This window comes from Oncorhynchus mykiss, chromosome 26 (assembly GCF_057628025.1).
Source record: "Oncorhynchus mykiss isolate SJ-2025 chromosome 26, ASM5762802v1, whole genome shotgun sequence".
NCBI classification, from domain to species: Eukaryota; Metazoa; Chordata; class Actinopteri; order Salmoniformes; family Salmonidae; genus Oncorhynchus; species Oncorhynchus mykiss.
The window spans coordinates 14,902,724-14,915,843 of NC_143047.1; the positions used below are offsets into that span (position 1 = coordinate 14,902,724).

General features: G+C 45.6%; 1 protein-coding gene across 1 annotated transcript in view; it reads right to left on the bottom strand.

Annotated features, from left to right (window-relative positions):
* Nucleotides 1-13,120, bottom strand: part of LOC110506445 (immunoglobulin superfamily DCC subclass member 3) — a 121,171-nt gene that overhangs the window by 31,195 nt on the left and 76,856 nt on the right. Inside the window, exons 6-7 of the mRNA XM_021586057.3 lie at nt 8,028-8,186; nt 3,217-3,382 (exon numbers count right to left, since the gene is read on the bottom strand). Coding sequence (XP_021441732.3) covers nt 3,217-3,382; nt 8,028-8,186 — 325 coding nt within the window. The remainder of the gene's footprint in view (nt 1-3,216; nt 3,383-8,027; nt 8,187-13,120) is intronic.

Sequence of the window (13,120 nt, forward strand, 5' to 3'; positions counted from 1 at the left end):
TATTAAGTATATGTTTTCAAAATTCATACTGCCTCCAGCTCACACTGCAAAGTAGTGGGTGGTGTGTTGATAGCCTGCCTACCGTTACACGCACGGATTGCAATAAGATGTTTTTTCATTTCCCAGCACATTTAAACCAATACGTTTCCTCACACACACACACGCACACACACGCGCACACACACACACGCACACACGCACACACACACACACACACTGCTAGGGATGGTGGAACATTCTAATTAAAGTCTCACACTGCTAGGTAATCATGCACAGAGGCAGACCTCCAATATCAGATACAAGATATCTATATAACAGCAGAAACAGTGAGCTGGAGGGGCATATCATTACCTCTGCCTTGCACCTGTAGGGAAGACTGGGGCCTGTTGAATGTGGTTGTCTATCCTTTCATTCCCTCCTCCATAGGAATGGAAAACAGCAGGATCTGCTGTGACGACAACAGAAAATAGGGGCTACTTGGGCTTGAACTGGGCTTGAACTGGGCTTGAACTGGGGCTTGAACTGGGGCTTGAACTGGGCTTGAACTGGGCTTGAACTGGGCCTGCATTGCTCGCCCAACCAAGAGAGTGAGTTCTGTAGACTGTTCTGTAGAACTAATACTGTAGCGCACCAGATGGAGACGTACGATGGGCTGTAGGAATGTATCAGAATAGCAATGAGGTAAGCTACCAGCCTCGCACCCAAACACTTACCTCACAACAGTAAGTTAGGATGCCACATAAAGTTATGTTCCATATATGACTGGGCTGGCTACATTTCGTGCTCGGCTACCTCAGTTTATCAGCCAATTAGCTAATGCTGGTGCTGGAACTCTAGCCTCCATACTAAACCAGTCCCAGCGTAGTGGGTGTGATGCATGAGAGGCTCCAGAGAGATGCAGAGCAGTGTCAGGTGGAGGTCTATCACTAGGCTGCCCTCTAACCCCTCTCCATCTCTCTTTCTCTCCATCACTCTTTCCCTACAACACAGTCTGCTTCAGCCATCCAACTCCAGCGCCTAATGTGCGCGCTCGCTCTCTCTCTCTCTCTGCCTGGCCCTCTCTCTCTCTCTCTCTCTGCCTGGCCCTCTCTCGCTCTGCCTGGCCCTCTCTCTCTCTACCTGGCTCTCTCTCTCTCTGCCTGGCCCCTCCCTCTCTGTCTGGCCCTTTCTCTCTCTGCCTGGCCCTCTCTATCTCTGCCTGGCCCTCTCTCTCTCTGCCTGGCCCTCTCTCTCTCTGCCTGGCCCTCTCTCTCTCTGCCTGGCCCTCTCTCTCTCTGCCTGGCCCTCTCTCTCTCTGCCTGGCCCTCTCTCTCTCTGCCTCGGCCTCTCTCTCTCTCTCTCTATCTCTATGACTGGTAGAGGAGAACAGTGTGTCTGAGTGATGGTAGTGCCTCGGCCTCTCTCTCTATCTCTGTGACTGGTAGAGGGGAACAGTGTGTCTGAGTGATGGTAGTGCCTCTCTCTCTCTATCTCTGTGACTGGTAGAGGAGAACAGTGTGTCTGAGTGATGGTAGTGCCTCGGCCTCTCTATCTCTGTGACTGGTAGAGGAGAACAGTGTGTCTGAGTGATGGTAGTGCCTCGGCCTCTCTCTATCTCTGTGACTGGTAGAGGAGAACAGTGTGTCTGAGTGATGGTAGTGACTCGGCCTCTCTCTCTCTATCTCTGTGACTGGTAGAGGGGAGCAGTGTGTCTGAGTGATGGTAGTACCTCTCTCTCTCTCTCTCTCTCTCTCTCTCTCTCTCTCTATGACTGGTAGAGGGGAACAGTGTGTCTGAGTGATGGTAGTGCCTCGGCCTCTCTCTCTCTCTCTCTCTATCTCTGTGACTGGTAGAGGAGAACAGTGTGTCTGAGTGATGGTAGTGCCTCGGCCTCTCTCTCTCTCTCTCTCTCTCTCTCTCTCTATCTCTGTGACTGGTAGAGGAGAACAGTGTGTCTGAGTGATGGTAGTGCCTCAGCCTCTCTCTCCCCATGTACCACTAGGTCTGGAACACCTGCATCATTTACATGAACTTCACTGTCCCACTTTATTGATTTTCTTGTGCATAAGTAATGTAATCACTTCACCATCCGTTGCATTTATAAATATTAACACACACGGATTCTCACTCTTGCAAAACACAGCTGGTGTACAGCACTGAACTTATCATGCATAATAAACCTGTATATAGAACAGAATTTCTTTCATTTCCCACAGCCAGAAACGCACCTAACCTATAAATCTTTCAAAGGCTGACAGTTAGAATGTATGCATAATACGATCTCCCCTGTCTGTTCGAACAAATATAGATCTGCCTCATATGTAATGACACACTATATTCTTTGTGTTATGGGCTCTGGTCAAAAGCAGTGCACTGTATAGGGAATAGGTGCTGTGAAATCTTCAACTGGAAAACATCCAAACACATGCAGGACATTGACAGAATACCTTGAAAAGTATGTGCACCAAATTCAGGACAACCATCCGAGCATCCAGTCACCTGAGATATTACTGAGCTATAACTCCAAGCTATGTTTGGAGTCTACTCTTTGACCTGAATGAGAAGCATTCTGACACCGGCCACCTGGCTGTCTGGCTCCGTGTTTAACGGTTCTGGGGAAACACCGGTGGTGACAACCACTCAGGACAATAAAACAGCAAAGCTCCAAATACAGTAGCAGACTTGAATCATTATCACCACACAGAGCCACTCTCCTAGACCTGGAGCGAGGCCAGTCCCAGGCTCATTACAACCCTCCCGTCTCTCCCTGCCTGCCCCAACCCGCCCAACACAACACTAAACACAGTAACCTGGTCTCGTCATCGCTCTTATGGAGAATGTTAAATGACACAATACACTGGCCGGCCCTTCTGTTCTGTTCCTGGAAATTCCACCGGACAGCCTTGGGAGCCGGTCCAGCAGTGATTCGATAGATACCCTCGTAATGTAATGTCACAGCTCCATTTAAAACAAGACAGTGTATCTCTTGGCAGACATCTTGGCCAGCTGTTTCATTAGCGCAGTAGATCAGAAATAATGGAGCGTTTGATTACGCCGACGACACTGCCAGCCATGCACATATGGCATGTAGCTTTGTTACAGTGGATGGATGGCTGCATGCATGAACGGATATAGTGTTATTACCATACAGAATGAGTACAGTCCCTGTTGCTTTCAGCACACAATTCAATAGAACACACTTAGTATGTGTATCTCCATGGCTGTACGTTAACTCACGTGTTGTTGTTCCTGAGCTTGACGTGCCCTCCAGGCTCCAGGATCTGCCCGTTCTTCAGCCAGGTGAGCTGGGGCACAGGGTCGCCCTGCGCCTGGCAGGTGAAGATAGCAGTGGTGCCCACCGGCCGGGAGATGGACTGGGGAGGCTGCACAAACTCTGCCGGGGCTGTGGCAGACGCAGAGGAAAGAGAAAGACAGATAGTGAGCTACTTACTAACTGAATATAAAGTGCCTTGCTACACAGATACAGTAACCTGCTGACAGGGTCTTTCTCATTCCCCATACTATGCTGCACAACAACTATGATTTTTCACCAGTGGTCAGAAAACATAAGCTACCAAGGTATTTTGAAAAAGCAGGAAGCTCCCAGAGACTTCTAGAGGGAATTATAAAAGGGGAGAGAGGAGTAAAGGCGTATTATCCTGGGCTTAATCCAGCCTAATCACATTGATCAGAATTAGATTGTGTGTGGGGGAGGGGGATTAGAGACAGAGTTTAGCATAACAATTATTAGCTGAGGATCAGATTATCGTCATTGGAACTGAGAAGCAGATCTAGGAACACAAAAAGGGAGGAGGAGGAGGAAGAGGAAGAGGAGAGAACAGGGAATCTATTCACAAATGCAGAATAACTGGTATAGAACACAAACTGAGTGAAAGGCAATGCAGTGCAGATAGAGTATCTTTCCCGAAAGTCTTTCAGTGTTGCACAATTTCACAGCTACTGACCTTCAGCCTCCAGCCAATGATCCCCCCCTCCCTCCCTCCCTCCCTCCCTCCCTAGGAGTCATTCTTTCCCTCCTCTCTTTGAGCTATGAGCCATGCTCCGTTTGCGCTAATTGACACAAAGCTACAGGTAATGCAAATCTCTATTACCTCTTAATTAAACAGTGTTTAGTTTCGCCTCAAATGTGTGATTACACTCCTCCGGATCTGATCAGAGCTGTTTGTTGTTATTGCTGTTGCTATTTCTGTTGGGGTAATTATCTCCCCTCATTATTCATAGCTACAGGTATTATTAGCCACATCAATATTTTCATATATGAAAGGAGTTATTTTCATAATAACTTCCTAGTGAGTGGGAAGACAATTAGACCGCAATTAGGGTCGTAATTTAGAATGAGATCATTCCCACAATCAGCAACTGTTTTCCCTTCAGCAGGTGTATTTGCCAGTCAGCTATCCTTCTGGTTCTAATCTTTCTATCTCAAATCAAATCAAAGTTTATTTGTCACGTGCGCCAAATACAACAGGTATTTACAGTGAAATGCTTACTTACAGGCTCTAACCAAAAGTGCAAAAAAGGTATTAGGTGAACAATAGGTAGGTAAAGAAATAAAACAGCAGTAAAAAGACAGGCTATATACAGTAGCGAGGCTATAAAAGTAGCCAGGCTACATACAGACACCTGTTAGTCAGACTGATTGAGGTAGTATGTACATGTAGATATGGTTAAAGTGACTATGCATATATGATGAACAGAGAGTAGCAGTAGTGTAAAAGAGGGGTTGGCGGGTGGTGGGTAGCGGGACACAATGCAGATAGCCCGGTTAGCCAATATAGCAGCCCCCCCCCACCCCTATTTTTACGATGCTGCGACACATTAACTATGCAAATAGTCCGGGTAGCCATTTGATTACCTGTTCAGGAGTCTTATGGCTTGGGGGTAAAAACTGTTGAGAAGCCTTTTTGTCCTAGACTTGGCACTCCGGTACCGCTTGCCATGCGGTAGTAGAGAGAACAGTCTATGACTGGGGTGGCTGGGGTCTTTGACAATTTTTAGGGCCTTCCTCTGACACCGCCTGGTGTAGAGGTCCTGGATGGCAGGCAGCTTAACCCCAGTGATCTACTGGGCCGTACGGACTACCCTCTGTAGTGCCTTGCAGTCAGAGGCCGAGCAATTGCCGTACTAGGCAGTGATGCAACCTGTCAGGATGCTCTCGATGTTGCAGCTGTAGAACCTTTTGAGGATCTCAGGACCCATGCCAAATCTTTTTAGTTTCCTGAGGGGAAATAGGTTTTGTCATTCCCTTTTCACGACTGTCTTGGTGTGTTTGGACCATTCTAGTTGGTTGTTGATGTGGGCTCTAAAGGAACTTGAAGCTCTCAACCTGCTCCACTACAGCCCCGTCGATGAGAATGGCATGCTCGGTCCTCCTTTTCCTGTAGTCCACAATCATCTCCTTAGTCTTGGTTACGTTGAGGGATAAGGTTATTATTCTGGCACCACCCGGCCAGGTCTCTGACTTCCTCCCTATAGGCTGTCTTGTCATTGCCGGTGATTAGGCTGTTGTGTCATCTGAAAACGTAATGATGGTGTCGGAGTCGTGCCTGACCATGCAGTCGTGGGTGAACAGGGAGTACTGGAGGGGACTGAGCACGCACCCCTGGGGAGCTCCAATGTTGAGGGTCAGCGTGGCAGTTGTGTTGCTACCTACCCTCACCATATGGGGGCGGCCCATCAGGAAGTCCAGGATCCAGTTGCAGAGGGAGGTGTTTAGTCCCAGGATCCTTAGCTTAGTGATGAGCTTTGAGGGCACTATGGTGTTGAACGCTGAGCTGTAGTCAATTAATAGAATTCTCACATAGGTGTTCCTTTTGTCCAGGTGGGAAAGGGCAGTGTGGAGTGCAATAGAGATTGTATCATCTGTGGATCTGTTTGGGCGGTATGCAAATTGAAGTGGGTCTAGGGTTTCTGGGATAATGGTGTTGATGTGAGCCATTACCAACCCTTCAACCTATACTGTCTTCCTATAAACAAACCCTCCCCTTTCCAGTTCTAGTTATTTAGCATCCTCTATCTAAACTATCTTCCTGTAAACAAAACCTACCCTTTCCAGTTCTAGTAATTTAGCATCCTCTATCTAAACTATCTTCCTGTAAACAAATCCTCCCCTTTCCAGTTATAGTTATTTAGCATCCTCTATCTAAACTATCTTCCTGTAAACAAACCCTCCCTTTTCCAGTTCTAGTAATTTAGCATCCTCTATCTAAACTATCTTCTTGGAAACAAACCCTCCCCTTTCCAGTTCTAGTTATTTAGCATCCTCTATCATAACTATCTTCCTGTAAACAAACCCTCCCCTTTCCAGTTCTAGTTATTTAGCATCCTCTATCTAAACTATCTTCCTGTAAACAAACCCTCCCCTTTCCAGTTCTAGTTATTTAGCATCCTCTATCTAAACTATCTTCCTGTAAACAAACCCTCCCCTTTCCAGTTCTAGTTATTTAGCATCCTCTATCTAAACTATCTTCCTGTAAACAAACCCTCCCCTTTCCAGTTCTAGTTATTTAGCATCCTCTATCTAAACTATCTTCCTGTAAACAAAACCTCCCCTTTCCAGTTCTAGTTATTTAGCATCCTCTATCCATCTAATTCTCATCTTAAGAGAAGAGGTGTTACGATGGTTTTCTAATCTCAGCTATCTCCATACTGTGTCACCCTGTCAGTAAAAGTGTGGGACCTGAAATTCACAACATTCTAGGCACTGTGGTATGATGAGGATTAGGTTGGCTCGACCCTCCTGACCATCTCTCTCTCCAACTCCCTTTTCATTTCTCCATCTCCATCTCTCTCTCTCTCATCTCTCTCTCTCTCTCTCTCTCTCCATCTCTCTCTGTTTGCTCTTTAGAGGCTGTGTGTATGTGAGTAGGGGCTAGAGGGAAGGGCTGGAGGGAGGCAGGGGGATGGTGGGTCAGGGAGAGTACTGATGTGCAATTGTGGTGTGGGTCTGATCAGCACTCTTTCCCCCATTCCCTCTCTATCTTTCGCTCTCCGTCTTTCAACCCTCTCCTCTCTCTCTCTAACCTTCTCTCTTTCCCTCTCCCCCTACTCTCTATTACTCTCTTCCCCAATCTGTCTTTTTCTCTCTCTCTCTCTCTCTCTCTCTCTCTCTCTCTCTCCCCTCACTTTCTCACTCTGAGGTAAATGAAGGGTAGTGCAGTGAGCAGAGGGCCGCTGTGCCAACCATCTGGCCAGGAAGATTACATAAATTCTCTTAAGCAACAGCCTACCTTACTCTGATCAAAACATTCGGCCGGACGGCGGGAGAGAGTCACCTGTATGCTGCTACTCTATGCAGTCACTGAGGCCTTATCACCATAACAACCCTCTCATAGCCAGACAGTCAGTCAGTCATATGTGCCCCGACTGTGAAATACGTCCAGGAGAACATTGCTGCCATGAGAATATGAAGCAATGCTTCTTGAAGGCTGTGTCCACAGCAAGGCTTCAGCCTTTTCGTTTCTTATCATAAAACACATGTATTGTATATCGCACCAGATCGTTAGCTGAGGGCGCGTTCTAGTTTTCACTGATCGATAAAGAAACCATAGACATCGACACATAATCAACAGCATGGCTTTCTTCCATAGCCTTCTATAGCAGGGCCTTGTCTAACAACAGACAGGAAGATTCAATGAAATATTGACTGGGAGCAGTATTGCTATTGGCTGGGGCCAAGGGCAGGGTTCTTTGGTTGATAAGCATGTGAGGAACACGCTGAATGCCTCCTGCTTGGTCGGAAGGCTCTACCCGCACTACTAACCACCTCCAACTGGTAAAAAATGTGTAAGAAAATTGCACAGCGAATGAGACACACACACATTTGTTTTACTAACCTTGTGGGGACCTAAAATTGATTTCCATTCAAAATCACACACATAAACACACCAGTGGAGGCTGGAGGGAGGAGCTATAGGAGGATGGGCTCATCCTCTTATAGCTCCTCCCACCAACCTCCACTGACACACACACACACACACACACACACACACACACTATCCTGAGTGGGTGTGTAACTAAAGGTTCACCTTGGACCACCAGACGTCCCTGAGCGGTTCTGCGTACACGGGTCCCTGGTTTGTTGGCAGCGCAGACGTAGACGCCAGAGTGCTGGACCCCGACATCTGTGATCATCAGGTTCCCTGTACCCAGCACCTGGATGCCCTCCACACCTATCGGACGGCCATCTGAGGAGAGAGGAGAGGAGGAGAAAAGAGAAGAGGAGGAAAGGAAGGGAGGGGAGGAGAGTAGGGAATAGGACAGGAGATTAAATTAGGGAAGGGATAGAGATTCAGAGAAAGAGAGAGAAGAGGAGGAAAGGAGTGAGATAGCAAATTAGCTGAATTAGCTTAGAATAAAAAATAAAAAACACTTTAAATATACTAAAAAAGGCTATAAAAATACCAAGGGAGATAAATGATTGATTAAACATACTATAATGTACACAAAATATTCAACGCTGGAGAAGAGGAGACGCTAAAGGTGACTTTTCCCTTAAGGAAAAGCAAATTTAGTAAATCTGTTTTCTCTGTGAGAGCTTCCCATGTCTGGAATACACTGCCATCAGACACACATAACTGCACCACATATCACACTTTCACAAAAAACATGAAGACATGGCTAAAGGTCAATCAGATTTGTGAACATGGTCCCTAGCTGTGTGTTGCCGCTTTCCATGTTGCCTGTTGTCTGTAGCTTGTGAGGTGTGGAAACACTTTGTTGCTTTTATGGATTTGGTCTTGTTGCTTTTTGTCCTATGTTGCTCTGTGTGTATGCTACGTCTTGCTTGTCCTATGTTGCTCTGTCTGTATGCTACGTCTTGCTTGTCCTATGTTGCTCTGTCTGTATGCTACGTCTTGCTTGTCCTATGTTGCTCTGTCTGTATGCTACGTCTTGCTTGTCCTATGTTGCTCTGTCTGTATGCTACGTCTTGCTTGTCCTATGTTGCTCTGTCTGTATGCTACGTCTTGCTTGTCCTATGTTGCTCTGTCTGTATGCTACGTCTTGCTTGTCCTATGTTGCTCTGTCTGTATGCTACGTCTTGCTTGTCCTATGTTGCTCTGTCTGTATGCTACGTCTTGCTTGTCCTATGTTGCTTTGTCTGTATGCTACGTCTTGCTTGTCCTATGTTGCTCTGTCTGTATGCTACGTCTTGCTTGTCCTATGTTGCTCTGTCTGTATGCTACGTCTTGCTTGTCCTATGTTGCTCTGTCTGTATGCTATGTCTTGCTTGTCCTATGTTGCTCTGTCTGTATGCTACGTCTTGCTTGTCCTATGTTGCTCTGTCTGTATGCTACGTCTTGCTTGTCCTATGTTGCTCTGTCTGTATGCTACGTCTTGCTTGTCCTATGTTGCTCTGTCTGTATGCTACGTCTTGCTTGTCCTATGTTGCTTTGTCTGTATGCTACGTCTTGCTTGTCCTATGTTGCTCTGTCTGTATGCTATGTCTTGCTTGTCCTATGTTGCTCTGTCTGTATGCTACGTCTTGCTTGTCCTATGTTTCTCTGTCTGTATGCTACGTCTTGCTTGTCCTATGCTGCTCTGTGTGTGCTCACTGCTCAATGATTGTCTATATTGTAATTGTTTTTAATAACCTGCCCAGGGACTGAGGTTGAAAATTAGCTGGCTGGCTAAAACCGGCACTTTTACTGAAACGTTGATTAATGTGCACTGTCCCTGTAAAAATAAAATTAAGTCAATAAAATTGCCCCATACCGCTGCAAAACACATTCCACAGTAAATATCAGAGCAGTTCTCACAAGTGTGACAGAGCACGTCTTGTGAGAATCACCATATTCAGTAGAAAGGTGGCAAACGAGGCGAGTGTATTGGGTGAGGGCCAAGGCCACGCCGACACAGTCAGTGACACAGAAGAACTATGTTGCCACGACTTCATTTGGTGTTAGTGTGTGTAATTGTATGTGTGTGTGAGGGGGTCTGTTTTACATCCCCAGTCCCGTCCTCCCCACCCCGCTCTGACAGGCTAGTGACACACACACATACATGCACATGCACACGCACACACACCAGTTTGATCTCACGGTTTGACAAAGCCCTCTACTGCCTTAGGCACACCATGCTTTAAACTGGGGAAATGCCCTGGATAAGCTAGGCTGCCACTCCCCTCTGTCCCTCCATCAAATACCCTGTCCTGCTCTCTGTCTCTTCCTATTTCAATGGCCTTATAATGGGGGTAGGACCAACAAAGACATGGCACAGCCGAAGATATTTCAGTCCCTCTCTATCTTTGTAACATCTGCGTCTTGTGTGTCCCGGCTTAGAGTGTTAAAGGGCTGTGCGGGGGACATGGCCGCTATGCTAAAAGCCTGCAGAGAAAGCAGACTGGCCATCCTCCTCTCCTCACATCTTCAAACAGACAGCTAGCAGACAGCTAGCCAGCCAGCCAGAGACTGGGGCCATATGGCCTGGGCCAGGCCTTTTATAGGAGGACAACACATGTCTCCTCTGTGAGCACTGTGTGCATCTGAGCAGAGCCACCACAAGGAAAGGGAGGGACATTTGGAAACACTCCACAAACCTGGACCTCGACAAGACAATGCACTGTGGGCTGAAGAGAAACACGAGAATGGAAAAAGGTGGACAGTGCATCCAGACAGAGTTCACGAGAATGCCTTCAAAATAGAATATACAAACCTCAGCCCTTTCTGAGTTATTGTAGCTGCAGTGAACAGCACCAACAGTGGGCTGTAGGCTACAGGATTTAGAACATAGGAACCTATTATTCATACGTATTTACAATCCAATTGAAACAGCCTGGTCAGCTATGTCAGCAAGTGGAGTTTCCTATTGACTGTAGTAGAAGCTATGGCTAGAACAGTATAACTTAAACATGCTCCATGGTACTATTAAGTGCAAGCCTCAGGCTCTCAGCCTGACCCTCCGACTCCCAGCCACAGTCCAGTTTCATAACTAAAGGGACTCAGCTAGGAGTGGCTAAACAACTGTGAACCATATAATGGGCGTTATTACCCCTCTACAATAAGCCTGACTCAAGTCGGGCTAGCTGCTGAGTGAACTGTAAAATCAACAGAGTTGGACACAGTTTACAGTTCCTCCATGGCTACCTCTTATCTCTCCAGACACACTCTCTCTCACAGAAACTTGATCTCTCTCTTGCTCTCTATCTGTCTGTGTGTGTGTGTGTGTGTGTGTGTGTGTGTGCGTGTGTGTGTGCTGTCTGAATGGATGCCGCTATCTCTATGTCAGTCTGTAATGTAGTTAGTGTCAAAGCAGGCAGAGAGCCAGCAAAAAGTAGCCCAGAGAGCACCAGTGCTGATGAATGAAAAGCTCCAAACAAACTCTGGCATTAAGGAATGACTGATGTGAATCTATTAAATTCATTATCCAGCTTATCCCCAGGCCGTCACTCCCTGTAATCTAATACACTAAAATCCAGAGGCGTCATGTCCACAAGGAGACGTGCCCCCTCAGATTTGTCCTGTTTTTACATTTTTCAGATGTTAAATTAATAACTTTTTTTTAAAGCCCCCGCTTCATCATCATTATTTATAAAAAAGATCTGTCAGCAGTATTTTGCAGAGGGGACATACTGACTATCACCCCCCATTCTTACCAGATGCACCACAGAGCAAAGATATGCTACGTCAGCGGAGGAGAGAGTCGAGAGAGTGTCGAGTGATTTTAACTGCCGGTGATGGGCAGGACTCGCAGGAGGAATGTTTGTAAATTAATTTGATCAAGCTATGTGGCCTATTGATTCCTTTTTGATGAATAAATAAAACAAAAAATGTTGTTGTTTCTCTGGAATACTAGTCACCTAGCAATTTTATGAAGTTGGCTTTAGCTAGCCCAGATAGGTTCCCAATCTCCCAACCTCATAATTAGCTACCGAGCCATTTCAGGCTATAACTCAAGATAGAGTAGCTTGTATAACTATCTCTGCTGGCTTGCCTACAGGCAAGGTTGCTAGACTTTAGAAAATACTAAAATAGCTTTAATTATTGGGTTATTGTACTATATACCGGTGTGGCAGTTCTAGTAAACAGCTAAGGCATAAAAGTTCTTAACTTCTTCGATATAGGGGGCGCTCTTTTAATTTTTGGATGAAAAACGTTCCCGTTTTAAACAAGATATTTTGTCACGAAAAGATGCTCGACTATGCATATAATTGACAGCTTTGGAAAGAAAACACTCTGATGTTTCCAAACCTGCAAAGATATTGTCTGTGAGTGCCACAGAACTGATGTTACAGGCGAAACCCAGATAAAAAATCTATCAGGAAGTGCCGCATTTTTTGAAACCGCCTCATTTCAATGACTCCTTATATGGCTGTGGAGGAGCTAGGGGTCAGCTTACATTTTCCACGTTTTCCCAAGGTGTCTGCAGCATTGTGACGTATTTGTAAGCATATCATTGGAAGATTGACCATAAGAGACTACATCTACCAGGTGGTCGCTTGGTGTCCTCCGTCGCAATTATTGCGTAATCTCCAGCTGCAGTATTTTTCCTTTTGCCTTTGATGAGAAACCGACTGCCAGGAATGATTTTTCATCTAATAGATTTGTGAAAAACACATTGAGGATTGATTCTAAACAACGTTTGCCATGTTTCTGTCGATATTATGGAGCTAATTTGGAAAAAAGTTTGGCGTTGTGTTGACTGCATTTTCGTTTTTTTTTCTTAGCCAAACGTGATGAACAAAACGGAACTATTTCTCTTACACAAATAATATTTTGGGAAAAAATCTCGTCATTGAAAACATCCGAAGTTCTTCAAAGGTAAATTATTTTATTTGAATGCTTTTCTTGTTTTTGTGAAAATGTTGCCTGCTGAATGCTAGGCTTAATGCTATGCTAGGCTATCAATACTCTTACACAAATGCTTGTGTAGCTTTGGTTAAAGCATATTTTGAAAATCTGAGACGACAGTGTTGTTAACAAAAAGCTAAGCTTGTGTTTCAATATATTTATTTCATTTCATTTGCGATTTTCATGAATAGGAAATGTTGCGTTATGGTAATGAGCTTGAGGCTATGATTACGCTCCCGGATACGGGATTGCTCGACGGTAGAGGTTAAAGCTGCAATATGTAACTTTTAGGGCAACCTGACAAAATTGACATAGAAATGTGAGTAATAGAT